Source organism: Anopheles ziemanni (assembly GCF_943734765.1).
Source record: "Anopheles ziemanni chromosome X unlocalized genomic scaffold, idAnoZiCoDA_A2_x.2 X_unloc_1, whole genome shotgun sequence".
NCBI lineage: Eukaryota > Metazoa > Arthropoda > Insecta > Diptera > Culicidae > Anopheles > Anopheles ziemanni.
In genome coordinates this window covers 1143064-1158034 of record NW_026689707.1, presented here as the reverse complement: position 1 = coordinate 1158034, position 14971 = coordinate 1143064, and the positions used below count along the sequence as shown (strand labels likewise).

The 14971-nt window shown below is 43.7% G+C and overlaps 1 protein-coding gene across 1 annotated transcript in view; it reads right to left on the bottom strand.

Annotated features, from left to right (window-relative positions):
- Positions 1-14736, bottom strand: part of LOC131291491 (uncharacterized) — a 65895-nt gene extending 51159 nt beyond the window's left edge. The window contains exon 1 of the mRNA XM_058320709.1: positions 11801-14736. Within this exon, the coding sequence (XP_058176692.1) occupies positions 11801-14736 (2936 nt within the window). The remainder of the gene's footprint in view (positions 1-11800) is intronic.
- Positions 14737-14971: the final 235 nt, after the last annotated feature.

Below are 14971 nucleotides of genomic sequence, written 5' to 3'. Positions count from 1 at the left end.
GAAGGCAATAGAAAAATTAAAGCAAAACAGGAGTAGAGGATATTGAAGAGCGGAAATTTGAGTGGGAAGAATTGAAATCAAAGTGATCAGAAAGAAGATTGAAGTGACGCAAAGATACAAGCAAAGGGTCATTGTTACCGACACCAGTACGACGGGATTCAACAAAAAGAGGAGCACGCGGACGAAGGGACCGAGAATGCACGTAGAAGTTGACGCAGGCAAGCAGCGCTGGGGCATCAATCTCGCCCAGGATAACTCCAGCAATGAAGGAGGCCTGCGCGGAGACACGCCTCTGTTCCAGGGAGGGAAGACCCAGTAGCTGACACCGGGACGTGTACGAAGGCATCTGCTGGACAGAACCCCCGTACAAACGAGCAACAGCAAAATGGGTAAAAGTTCATTGGATCCTCTCGAACCTGGCACACCAACCAACACCCGCGGGATTCCAAACAACACAAGCATATTCAACAATGGGACGAACGAGGGCACAATACAGGGCTTTTAAACAAAGAGGATCATAGAAGCCATGTGACAAATGTCTGATCAGACCTAAAGTTTTGAAACATTTACTAAGGACAGCTTCATAGTGCAGGTTGAAAGTAACCCTGGAGTCAAGAATGACCCCAAGGTCACGAATGGACTCAACACGTTGAAGGCGGCAACCGTACACAGAATAAGTCGCACAAAAAGGAGATTGGGAACGGGAGAAAGAAATGGCAGAACATTTCTCGGGACACAGGGATAAAAAGTTAGCGGAACACCACATGGAAAATTCGTTCAAAAAGTCTTGAAGAACCATACAGTCAGAGAGATTGGCAACAGGAAGAAAAATTTTAAGGTCATCTGCATAGAGAAGATGACCATCATGGGGAAGTATAGGACAAACATCATTGATAAACAGAAGGAAAAGGAGAGGACTCAAAACGCTACCCTGGGGAACCCCAGGAGTACAGGCAATAACACTAGAGCGGGAGACACCAAGTTTAACTCTGCAGGACCGATCAGACAGATAAGAACAAAACCAGGCAAGTAGGGAAGAAGATAAACCAAGTTTGTCAAGCTTGGCTAATAACAATGAATGACAAACATGGTCAAATGCTGAACGAAAATCCGTGTAAATAGCATCAACCTGACAACGGCGATCTAAATACTTGGACAGGAAAGAGACGAAAAGCACAAGGTTCGTCGTTGTGGATCGTCCAGGCATGAAACCATGCTGATGAATACTGATCCACGAACGAGTATGAAACAACACACAAGGGTGGACAACAGATTCGAATACTTTCGCACAAGCACAGAGTAAGGAGACGCCACGGTAATTAGATATCACACTGCGATCGCTCTTCTTGAACACAGGAGGCAGCCAGCTGGTTTTCCACAAAGCAGGAAAAGTACTGGTAGAGAGGCTGAGTCCAAAAATTGAAGCGAGCAGTGGAGCAAGAATCGATCGACACTTGATAAGGACCGAGGCCGGAATGCCATCGGGTCCTGGAGAGTTCGACGGATTTAGTTTGGCAAGAGCTCCCTCAACAATTTCACTATTCAAAACAATAGGAGGAACATGGATAACATTCGACGGGGTAAAAGACAGACCCCGAGCAAGAACGAGAGGAGTCTTGTCAATGACAACGCATTGGTCAAGGAGTATTTTACCGTTCTGTTTGCAATATCCTTCAAAAATAAGTCATAGTCAAAATATATTCAAGTTTTTCGTACTATCACCACTAAAGGAACACGGTACCACAACTATAGGAACCATACCACCATAATAGGAACAATCGACTAGGAAGAAAAATACGCTTTTTTTCGTGTATTTTGTATGGTTTACGGTGAAAATTGATGTTTTCCAGAAGAAAGTCATGTTTCTATCATAATTGAGTCAAATATGTAGAATATTGTGTTCTTAACACTCATAAATTACACCTAATTGGTATTTACAGTACTAAGTGCACCACTATTGGTACAGTTACCCTACATGTCGATTGAACCATACTTGATTAAGTATAGTAACCAGCATTTAATAAAGTATTTATTTTAAGAACTGTACCTAGACATGGAAATCGTTTTCGCAAAGAAGTGTTTTTATCTAATTTCCAAATTTACAAATTATTTTCTCCTTTTATTGAAAAGTTTCTATGAAGACTTCTATACAAGCACTTTTTTAATTAATCAACTCATGGACGATTTGAACTGTTAGGGGATTTCAATTCATTTTTGCACCAACGATTCCGACGGTCAGCCAGCTTCGACGGTTCCGGACGGCTCCGGACAGCTCCGGACGGCTCCGGACAGCTCCGACGGTTCCGACGGTACCGACGGCTCCGGACGGCTCCGACGGTTCCGACGGGACCGACGGCTCCGGACGGTTCCGGCTGCCGACTAGCGTCTCCGGACGGCTCCGGACGACTCCGAACGGCTCCGGACGGCTCCGTACGGTTCCGACGGCTCCGACGGCTCCGACGGCTCCGGACGGCTCCGGCTGCCGACTAGCGGCTCCGGACGGCTCCGGACGGCTCCGGACGACTCCGGACGGTTCCGACCGCGGAGTGTTGCACCTACCTTACGGAGCCGCTTCCGAAATTGGTGGAGTCATTCGGAAGCGATTCCGGTTTTTTGACGAATTTACCCATCACTAGTGTACACCGCAGTGTTATCAACAAGCACTGTTCATCATCAAAACAACTATTTTCCATTCTCCGACACTCTATACCAGGTGCGCAAATGTTTGCAAATCTATTTTTACTCGCCGACCGAAAAACACATTTGCGCACATTTTGACAGTTGGCTGGCCAACTGACAGCATTTTACCGCTAACTCACAGCATTTTGCCGTTTGCAAAGGTTGCTTTGCGCTTCGTGTAGACCAGGGTGTAATATTTTAATATATCTACGCGTGAATTTCCGGCATCACGGTTGCCATGATATATTACGTAGTTCTCTTCACTTCACTTTCAAATGATAATATATCTACGCGTGAACTTTCGGCATCACGGTTGCCATGATATCACTTCGAATAAGCAGCCTCACTGCTGACTGTAGAATGCCCTTTACTCGTGGTGGAATTCACTGATCACTATGCACCTGTAGGAAACCCATCGTTCTTCCTTCTTGAGACTTTGTCCCGAAATAAAACACAAGTGTGGTTTCGTTTCTATAGTTGCCTAAACTGATCGAACTGTGCCTTTTGTCTTTTTTTCACTATAACTTCTTTGCTGTCTGTAACTCCATCTTTGAATGGGGACGGAACTGAGCCGGAGCTCAGTTCTAAACTGAGATTTAACTGTATCGAGGTTTCTGCGGAACTGAGTGTCCTGAACTGAGGCTTCTCCTCAACTGAGAGTAGTTCGATCAGTCCTTGGCCCTTTATTTATAGTACAATTTCTTCCTAAAAATTTAACATTTCCTTTTGGATTATTTCTAATAGGTTCCCACGGGTCATGTTTTGAATTTCTAAGTTTTTTGATAAAGAAAATAATATTAAATTTAACACTTTTGTTTGTCTGAATTTTGATTGGTCGTTTATAGAATTGATATCGATTTACTTTCTGGCTAACTTCCTGTTTACTTAATTATGATTGGTTAGTTTGGTTAATATGATCGTACACGTGCCTATCATGATTGAACATATTCGATTGCCTAACTTGGTGTTCATTATTTTACCTGAAAGTGTGGGAATCCGTACATTGTATTTGATGTGTTTCTAAACGTTCTTTTTCCTTTGAACTTAATATGTTGTTGGCGCGATAGCATGTGTACCCAGAATCGTGAGAATTATCTCGCGGTGTCATATTGAGACACTTGAAAGCGTGGAAACACGCATTCCCAACTACGCATGGATTGCTTCTTTAACATTTGGTTTACTGCGCAAAGTTATTTTGGTTTTTTTGTGGTTGAATTTGTTAGCGGTAAACAATATCAAGTTACAATATGCGTGCATGCCTGTTTGGCTTCGATTGTGATTACACTGCATCTTTGCGTTGCATTCCATATTGCCTTCTACATTGTATTCTACTTAGAACTTGCTTAGAAGATTAAGTTCTGCAATGGAGCTTGAAATTGTAGTGTCTTAGAAATGTGAGTAATACGTAAGCGTAGTGTAAGTGATCGATGTAAGTTCGACATAAGTATATGTGTAAAGATTGTAATGAAGGGTCAGTCGTTGATCAGCATTCGAACAAGAAACAAGTCCGCATAATAGTTGGCGACGAGGATAAAGCGAAAAAAGTCAAGTCAAGTCAAGTCAAGTCAAAATGTCTTTGATTGGAAAGATTGAGCCTGTGGTTGACGTGGAAAACGATGGGAGAAGGCCGCCGAGAGTGAGGAGTGAGCTGCTACTGCTGGATCAGTCAGGAAAATAAACTTAGATTCGTCTGTTCGTTTTTACTCGGCAAACGTCCTCCGGTCTAACTCCGACTCTGACTCTTCAGTGCTCTACTTCTCGACTGCACTGTCATTTGTCTTATCTCTTTATTTTATACTCATTATTACTACGTTGGTACAATGGGGTTAGTTGACATCATTTCGTCTTCTGATTGGTTAGTTCTGTTGTTCCTTATTTACGTAACGTTGGTGAAAGTTTAACTTCCTACTTTGTGTTCCTGCCCTCTGAATGTTTATTAAATGGTTTTCCTATCTTGTCTGCGCTCGATTTCGCTTGGCGGTTCTTCCGCTTTGTGTTTATGTTATTCAAAGTTCTTCCGCTTGAAGCGTTCGCGGTGGTCACGCTGTTTGTTATTGTTTTCGCGTGGCTGTGCCTTTACGCGTCGCGGTGCGCTTGCGAGTTGCGCTGTTTCGGTTTCGATGCATTGAACAAAATCTGCTTACGTTTCATCTTCGTATATATGGGTCAATTGGTTCGAGTTTGGTTGAATTGACATTGTGATACAAAGTATGTTCGGTTTGAATCGTTCCGATTCTTCTTGTGACATTGTCATAATTTTAAGGCTGTATTGCATAAGCTTGCTACACGCGCCCCCCTTTTCTTGAGGTAGGTTATGGTTCTTACGCAATCGTAAAGAATCATGACCTTACTCACTAGGTTTTCTGATTATTCTTTTTTCGTGAACTGTGGTTTCTTTGCTGGTGTGACAATTTTGTATTACGCAATTTGTTTCTTGTATGCTTTTGACGATAAATGGTCCAATGTATGTTGGATCTAATTTTCTGCCTGTTTCGTTTGTAATGTGCACTGTATCTCCTATTGATAAATTTATTGGATTTGTGGTTTTGTCAACGTCAAAGACAACGTTAAGTCTGACGTTTTTCTTTTGCCTTGATTAAATTTTCCTTTGCAATTTCGGTTGATTTTTGTAATTTGAATTTTATTTCATTGTAATATTGCTCGATATGATAAACTGGTTCTATTTTTGCTTTGTATAGATCTTGTGGTAAATTTGCTGTTCTTCCGAAAACTAGTTCAAATGGTGTATATCTCGTATCTGTATGTGTTGTTGTATTGTATACAAATTCATAAAATTTAGTCCAATTATCCCAATCGTTTTGGTGTTCATTTGGAAATGATCGTAAGTATTCGTTTAAACATCTATGATTCCTTTCTAAGGTCCGCGACAGCCGAGCGGTATCGCCGGTTATAAAATCGGCCCATGAGCGCCGGGGCTCACCACCTCGACGGCGTGGGTTCGAATCCCAACCGAGACCGGACCCTCCCCTGTACGAGAGGACTGACTATCCACGTACAACAGGGAAACAAGTCTCGTAAGCCCCTAACGGGGCAGGCATGACCAAGAGGTCGTTACGCCAAGAAGAAGATTCCTTTCTAAAGCTCCTATGGTTAGATGATGATATGCGGTTGCAAATGTTTGTTTTATTTTGAGGATTTGTGCTACTTTGCTTAAAATTTCATTGTTGTATTCCAGTCCTTGATCTGATTTTAGTTCCAAGAAATTACCGTAAGTTAGAATAAAGTTCTCCACTAATGCTCTAGCTATTGTGTTTGCTTCTTTGTTTTGAATTGGAATTGTAACAACGTATTTGGTTAAATCGCATTGAATTGTTACTGCGTATCTATTGTCATTGTTTGTTTTTGGAAGTGGTCCAACTGTATCTATGGATATTACGCTAAATGGTTTCGAAGGAGTTGTCGTCACAACTGTCTCTTCTTTAGTATGTTTTTAGTATGTCTAATTGTTTTATTTCTAAAGCATGCGTTACAGTTTCGTACGTATTTTCTGAAGTCTTCTTTCATGTTTTTCCATTTGTATTTTTCTCGTTGCTTCAGATACGTTCTGTACTGGCCTATATGTCCTCCCGAAGGGGTCATATGATAATCATGGATTATTCTCAGCTGGTCTTCCCTTTCTGAGATCCAGCTGGTTGGAGTGAACAGAATACTACTGAAATTAGAAATAGTCCTGTTGGCTATTTCCTTAACCATTTCATGGGGAAAGTACTTGAACAATGCATCTTTCACTGATAATGCTAATTTGTCTCTGTTGTAGTCTCTTGCTACTTGGCACAATTTTAAAAGAGCAAGTTCTAGTACTTGACTTTCATTTCTCAGTGCATGATTATTAGAGGGGATTACTATCGACCCTAGCGCTTTATTTCCTTTATGGTTATATACCATGAGCTTTATTTCGTTTTTTGTTTCATTTGTCTGTATTTTCAACATTTTGGATACCTCGGAAGGTCTATCCGTTTCCCACATCGCAGGGTGATCAGTCCTCGATTGATTCTTCTTCTTGTTTTCTTCGTTTTTCTGCGATTTTTCATTCTCCTTTTTCCTTAGCATCGCTCTTGTCGTTACTGTTAATATTGTACTCTTCATCTGTACATTCGCAGTGTTTTCCTTATTCTTGGGAATATATGATTTAAGTTCATCTGAATTGATGATTATTCTAGACAATGCATCTGCAGCTACATTGGCTTTACCTGCTAAAAATTCAATTTCAAAATCGAATTCTTCTAAGTCTAATCTCATTCTAGTTAGCTTAGATGTTGGAGTTTTCATTCCAAATAAGTAAACTAATGGTCTATGATCGGTTCTTACTTTGAACTTTCTACTGTAAACATAAGGCTTAAAATAATTAATAGCCCAATGAATTGCTGTAAGCTCTTTTTCAATGATTGGCTTATTCTTTTCTCCTGAAAAAGCTGAAGCTTTTGCTTGCGTTTGCAACAGGGAAATCATTTCCATCTGTTATTTGTGACAATACGGCACCGCATGCTATGTCGGATGCGTCCGTAGTAATGATAAATTCATTACTGTTACTGTTAAAATTGTTGGCGATAGCAGTCTTTGTTTTAGTTGCTCAAACGCCTTCTGACATTCGTTAGTCCACACAAATGGTACTCCTTTCTTCTTCAATTGGTTTAACGGTTTTGCTATTTTCGCAAAATTTTTGACGAATTTTCTGTAATAATTACAGAATGCTAAAAAACTTACGACCTCGTCTCCGTTTGTAGGTGTTGGGAAATTCTTTACCTTGTCGAATTTCGATTTGTCTGGAAAATCCCTTTATCTGTTATCTTATGCCCTAAATAAGTCAGTTCTGATTTGAAAAACTTACATGTACTGGGGTTAAGTTTTATTTATTTTTATTAATTTATTTATTTATTTGTATAAATTGTCTGCGGCTAGGGTTACACAATGTTTTGGTACTATGAATAAACTTATAACTAACAAGCTGACCCGACGAACTTCGCCCCGTCAAATAATTATGCAGTTTCTAATATTCTAAAATTTGAAATTGACTACCTGTGATGTTAAATTTGGTTTTGAAAAACTGTATAGAGAAGAAATTTGAATTCATTATATTGGAAATAATTTTATTGTGATTTTATTATTGCTTTTACTGTAACGCAGCTTGTTAGACTACATTTTTAGTCTTTTGTTCGGGTGCGTAAATGTACAATGATGCCGGTTTTCCTATGCGTGAACATGCAACATATAGCTGACCATGAGAAAACCAAAGCATTTCTAGATTTAAGCCAAACACTTCCAGCGACTGCCCTTGTGACTTGTTGATTGTCATCGCAAATGCAAGATTCACTGGAAATTAAATTCGGTTGAACTGAAATAGCATATCGATCGATTTCAAGGAAATTCTAGGAATATACATACATCCTAAGATCGAGCGAGTTTGATGAATTTGAGGGTAAATCATGAATTTTTCCATTCATTTGGCTGGCTGGGTATCGTTCGATTTCAAGGAAATTCTAGGAATTAAACATTCGGTCCGCTTATAAGCCCCTTTTAATATTCTTGCCTCTATGCTATTGCTCATAAGCTGTATTGATTTGTATGATCGCAAATCTCCTGGAACTTGGTTTAGAATTGTCCAGTTGAGGTCATTAACATCTATATTTTTCGCAGCTAATATTGCACGTGAACTCAATCAATCGTTAGCTTAATTTTGGGTGATATTTGGATACACATTAGTTATGAGATCCTCTTTAGTTGAAGTGAATTGGCAAATGGTAGTCGGAATTGATATTAATCCACTGGATATATTAACCGGAATCTGTCCGTTTCCAATTCTTAGAAGCTCTTTGGAGAAAACTCTTGCGCTTCTATCCTGTTGCAAGTGCACTCGCATATTTATAGTCAATCGTATGGTTTTTACGTATTGCCAAAAATACGATGATTTGAGACATGCATTTACTTCATCTGCCGGTGTTGATTTTGGAATAACGGGAAGTGTTTGTCTAAAATCGCCTGCTAACAATACAGTTGCTCCACCAAAACGACCGTTATTGTTCCGCAGATCGTTTGTGAGCCATTGTGCACATCCCACACAATTAGTTTACAATTTTTCAATACTTGGGCCATAGCTGCTTGCTATGAAATGTTGCAAACAGGAGTTTCACTGACTTGCATGTTTAACGGTAATTTTAGTGCGGAGTGTGCCGTTCTTCCACCATCATCGGTAACCTTCATCAATCGATCATACGCACTCTTTTGCTAAGTGTTCAAAAGTGGGACATTTCTTTGAACTTGTTGTTCCAACGCCTTTATGTCGTCATCTTGGATTTGGCGATTTGGCGCTGGCATATGAATTTCTGTCAATAATTTGCCACTCATACGCAAACACAAATCTTCAATCAACGCCAATGCTTCATTGTAGATCTTATCGTTCATTTGTAACTCGAAATCTCCTGTTGTTACTCGAATGCGATGTAAAATGTCTTCGGCGATGTCATTTTTGTACGTTTCCCATAGTTGGTGTGGATTTGAAGGCTGACATGTCGAAATGATCATCTCGAAAAGTGTAAGAACTTCAGTGGCATGTGAAGCAGCTATGGCATCGTCCATTGTTTGATTCCACTGATTATCATGTTCCAATAGTTCTAACTGCAGGCATGCTTCTCGAAAAGTTGAACACACGATACGATTCACGGTACGTAATGACTCAAACGATGTTGGACCGCGTACATTAACCAACAACAACCGAAGATAGAAGCAATCATCGTTTTTTGGGTGGATTGTGTATATTCGTCCTAACGCATTAGTTGAAAACACAACTGGATGTCCGTCTACTGGTTGGCCTCGCTTTCTACGTAACCATTTTGTTCGGTGTGCGGCCGAACGAACTTACACACAGACTTGCACCGACCTTCCTCGTGGCGTGAGGAAGGATCCAGGGAGTGACTTCAGCGGATGGAAGCCACCACTGCCTGGACGGAAAAGAGCTCGGAAGTAACCTCCGCGGATTAAGGTTACTCGCTCTGGAAAAAAAAAGCAAAGTCGATGGGCAGGCCAACAGACTAGTACTCTACCTTTCCAACTTATGGAGACTTAGACGGCAAAAAGGTGTCCAAATAGAACTACCGTGGGTCGGATTCCGTTTCGGATCTAAATGCCTTGATAAATAATGCCTACGCTTCTTTATTCCAAGTTCTCCATGTATTTCTTCAAATTCGTGGCCTCAAGGCATCCCACGATCGGATGCTATTATAGCGATATCTAAATCCTAGCTACTGCTTTTTATCCTAGTTCTACACCATGCTGTACTAGCGATGAACAGTGCTTATCGCTGTAATCTTGCTACGTCTTTCTTATCGTTTCACGTTGTACAGTTCTATTCTGTACTCTGTTCTAAAGGTTTGGTTCTAAACTATATTGCCTACATTCAGGCGTTCCGTAGCTTCCGATCTAGACGGAACATACACCCCCCGTTGAGGCTACTCAATATTTCAGGGTTACTCTTACTCTTCTATGGGCAATAATGAAATTTTTGTTATGGGTCGCCGATATGTTGCTCCGTCTATGAATACATCAATCGCTCGTACAAGGCCGTCTTCACCAGGGTATACTGCTTCCACTCTGCCCATCTTCCAATGGAGCGTAGGCTGTTGTCGATCATGGATGAGGATGATCATTCCTTCGCGAACATTCGGCAGGCTGCGTAGATTTTTCTTCCTCGGTTGCAGCGTATTCAAGTAGTCTCTTTGCGCCTCGGAAATTTGTTGCGTTATCCGAGTGAATCTGCTGCATCATTCCTCGTCGACTGATAACCCGCTTGAGAGATGCAATGAACGCATTTGTGCTTAAATCAGACACTGCTTCTAGATGAACTGCCTTTGTTGCCATACACACATAGACTGCTATGTATGCCTTGATCATTGCTGAACGACGAACACCTTGCTTGATGAAAATTGGACCGGCGTAGTCCACTCCGGTAACTGCAAACGGTGGTGATGGCGTCACTCTGACGGCTGGCAGGTTACCCATCAACTGGCTTACGGGGGCTGGGTTGGTCTTGAAGCAGGTGACGCATTTTCGGGTGATAGACCGAATCGTGGAGCGTGCGTTCAAGAGCCAATATCGTTGACGTAGGGCGTTCATCAAGCCGGTTTGTCCTACATGAAGTAACTCTACATGCATTTGTCGAACCATAAGACGAATAACTGGATCCTTGTTTGGTAGAATGATAGGATGGCGGCTTTCGAAGGGTAGAAGAGACCGATCCAGACGGCCTCCCACACGGAGCAAACCTGCAGAGTAGATTGGACGAAGGTTTGCAAACTTCTTCGAGGGTTCGTTTTTCACTGCTCGCTGGATTTCGTCGTCAAGATGGATGAGTTGGGTGACACGGATGATGGCTTCAGTAGAACGGCGCAACTCGGGAATCGTTAAATACTGGCTGGTATGTCGTTGAGTTGACGGTCTTCTACAATTTTCCACAAACCGGAGAACGTATCCCATGATTCTTTGAACCGTTCGAAAACAACTAAACCGTTCAAAAAATGAAAATGGTTCAATAGTCACGGTTGGGTTGGCCATCACTCCGTTTAATTCGGGAAGTTCGTCCTCAGGAACAGGATCTGCTGGATTAACCATATAGCTCGCCTCATGAAGGTAATCGTTTCCTCTCCACCAGAGGTTGTTGGTTTCCAAGGCTTCTAGTAGCATGCCTCTCGAAACGATGTCAGCTGGGTTGTGATGAGACCTTATATATTCGCATCGACACTCTTCCGTGTGTTTCTGGATTACCGCAATTCGGTTTCGGACGAATAGCTGCAGCTGGTTCAATGGTTTTCTAATCCAAGCCAGAACAATTGTGCTGTCACACCACAACACAATTTCTTGGAACTTCAAATTCAGGGCTGGCAAAACTTTCTGTACTAACCGGGTGAGGAGAAGAGCGGCGCACAACTCTTTGCGTGGGATGGACACATCGTGCTGTGGAGCCAGTTTGGATTTGCTAGTGAGCAAACATAGCTTCGCTGACCCATCAGGAAACAGGCTTCGTAGGTATATACAAGCCCCGTAGGCCACATTTGAGGCGTCGGAAAATCCGTGCAGCTCGTACGACGTTGCTCCCTCAAATGTGACGCACCTTTGAGTCTGGATGCGATGCAGGTGTTGCAAGGATGGTTGGAGTTCTTGCCACTGTTTCATCGATCCTTCGTCGATGGGGTCGTTCCAGTAAGTTTTCAGCTTCCAAAGACGTTGAATGAGTAGCTTAGCCAACACGATGACCGGAGACACTAACCCCAGAGGGTCGAAGAATTTGGCTACTTCCGAATAAATGATGAGCTTCGTAACCCTTTGGTCAGCTGTTGCGACTGGCTTCGGCTGGTGCGCGATATATAGATGATCTGCTTTTGGGTCCCAGAGTAACCCAAGCACCTTTATCGCCTGGTTCACTCCTCGTTCGGCCATTGGGATGGCTTTTTCTTGCTCTTCTACTGGAATATGCTGAAGAAACTCCAGCGAGTTTGAGCACCATTTGCGGATGGGAAACCCTCCTTGGTTGAGAAGCCGCTTAAGTTGGTGTTGGGCTTCTATAGCTTCCTCAACCGAGTCCGCCCCTGAGAGAACGTCGTCCATGTATGTCTCTTCCTTTATTATGCGGGATGCAATCGGAAAGGCATCCCCGTCCTCCTCGACAAATTGGAGCAAACATTTGGTGGCAAGAAATGGTGCTGATGCTGTACCGTAGGTAACTGTACACAACTCGAAGACTCGTAGTGGCTCGGAAGGGTGTGGTCTCCAAAAAATCCGCAGGAAACGTTGATCTTCTTTAGCGTGGAGAATCTGACGATACATTTTGGCGATGTCTCCCGAAAAGGCTACTTTGTACATTCGAAATCTCAGAACAATGGAGTAGAGATCGTTCTGTACAACTGGTCCTACATGCAGCACGTCGTTGAGCGATAACTCGGCTGGAGATGCCTTTGCACTGGCGTCAAACACGACTCGGCATTTCGTGCTCGAACTAGATGGCCGCAAAACCGCATGGTGTGGCAGATAGTAGGATAGCTGGTTGGGTACATCGTCGGATTCACGGATTTGTCGGCAGTGCCCTAGAGTTTCGTACTCTCGGATGAACTCCACATACTGTTGTTGTAGCTCTGGGTTGCGAAGCAGTCGTTTCTCCAACATCATGAACCGTTTGAGGGCTACCGTGCGACCATTGTTCAACAGGGTTTGTTGTTTGTTAAACGGTAGTCGCATAATGAACCTTCCAGATTCGTCCCTTTTATATGTAGTTAGAAAATGGTTCTCGCACTCCAGTTCTTCGATGGATCGTTCCGGGACGTCTGGAACCTCTTCAATCTGCCAAAACTGCTGGATCATTTTTTCGATGTCGACCAAAGCGTGGTGGGAATATCTGGCTGGGATGGTAGCCTGCTGCTCTACTATGGCTCCGGACACAATCCAACCAAACTGGCTATCTTGCAGACGAGGTAGATTATCGGCAAGATCGAGTTGGCTTGGCTTGAGTATATCGAAGAACAACTCAGCCCCGATCAGTAAATCAACCTTGTCTGGCGTGTAGAACGTTGGATCAGCAAAGGTTATTCCCTCCGGAATGTCCCAGTTGTCGATGTTGATGTTGCAGGATGGGATTGTGCCGGTTATTTTTGGAGTTACCAAGCATTCCAAGCTTGTTTGGTAACTGTTCACTCGGGATTGTATGGTAACGGTTAACTTATCGCGAGCGAGCGTGCGCAACGCGTTGATTCCCACGATCGGAACGTTTGCCGGTCTCTTTGGCAGTCCTAGACGGTTGGCCATTTCCTCAGCAAGGAAATTGACCTGAGAACCGCTGTCTAGGAGGACGCGGCAGCGATGTGGCTGGTTCTTGGCGTCCAGTACGTTGACCACGGCCGTCAACAGCAGGACGTTCTTACTGGGTTTGATGGTTTGCGATGCACATGCTGTCGAAAGTTGTTCCCGTACCACTGGTCCGCCGTACTCTGCCGCTGTCGATGGAGGATGCACACTTGGGGTCGGAGGTTGAGGTTCTACTTCTGCTGCCATGGAAATAGTTGGCTGTCCGGTGGGTGCTACGTCCTCGTGCAGGAGCGTATGATGGCGACGCTGGCACTTGTAGCACTTTCTCTTGGAGGGACATTCCCGTAACTGATGTCCCTTCCGCAGGCAGTTGAAGCATAGTCCTGCTTTTTGTGCGGTGTTACTTCTTTCCCGTGGTGTCCCTTTCAGCAGTTCTGGGCAATTTATATTAGGATGGTCCTTACCACAGATTTCGCACTGAATGACCGCTGCTGTATAGCTCTTCTGGGCTGGATGTCTAGGGGGGAGCGGATGGTTGCCCTTTAGTTTGACCACAGGAGCTGATGATGACGCTGCTGCGCAATTTTCCAAAATCTGGCATCGGGATTTTAGAAATGCCATCGTCTGCTCGTAACGGGGCAGCTCACCTTTCCGCTGCGTCCCTTCCCAGGCTTTTCGGGTTGATTTGTCTAAAGCCGAAACCAACAGATGGACCACCATTGGTTCCGACACTCCTTCCAGGTTTTGTTTTAGGAACCTGAGACTTTCCACATGCCGGGAAGTCTCTTGGACTAGAGCTCTTAGCTCGTGGAAGTTTTCTGACGTCATCCTTTTGAGGTTCAGCAATCCGTGGATGTGGCTGTCCACTATGGCTCGATGATTGCCGAAGCGCTCCGTCAGAATCTCCCAGGCTTGCTTGTAATTGCCAGCGTTGAGGATGCTGACATCAATTGCACCTGCAGCCTCGCCGACCAATGCCTTTTCAAGGTGATACAGCTTCATAGTATCACTGTCGCCGGCATTGGCCATCAGGTCTTCGAAGATGGCCTTAAACTTGGGCCATGCAGCGTATGTGCCGTCGAAAGTCGGGATCGGTGCCTTAAGCGGTTGCTGCTGGATGATGACTTGCGCCGCGGCAGACATGTTGTTCTTGGTCTTCGATTCCGCAGCAAGCAGCAACTCCTCGATTCTATTGGACGCCTCGTAGAATACTTCCTCGAACTCGTCATATACGCCGTCCTGCTCTGCCATTGCGCTGTCTGGAATTAGGCCTACGATGGTGGTGTGTATGGCACTAAATTCCGCTTACACAGTCGCGACGTTTTTGGCGAGCACCTTCAGCTGGGAAACGGTTGGCTCTTTCGTTTCCTGCAGCGTCTGCTCGATTCTCAGTAGCTTGGCGTTGATCTGCGCTCGTTGGCGGACTGCCGTCTTCAGCGCCTTTTCCATCTTCTCGCTGTCCTGGGGTTCACTTGTTGAAGTACTC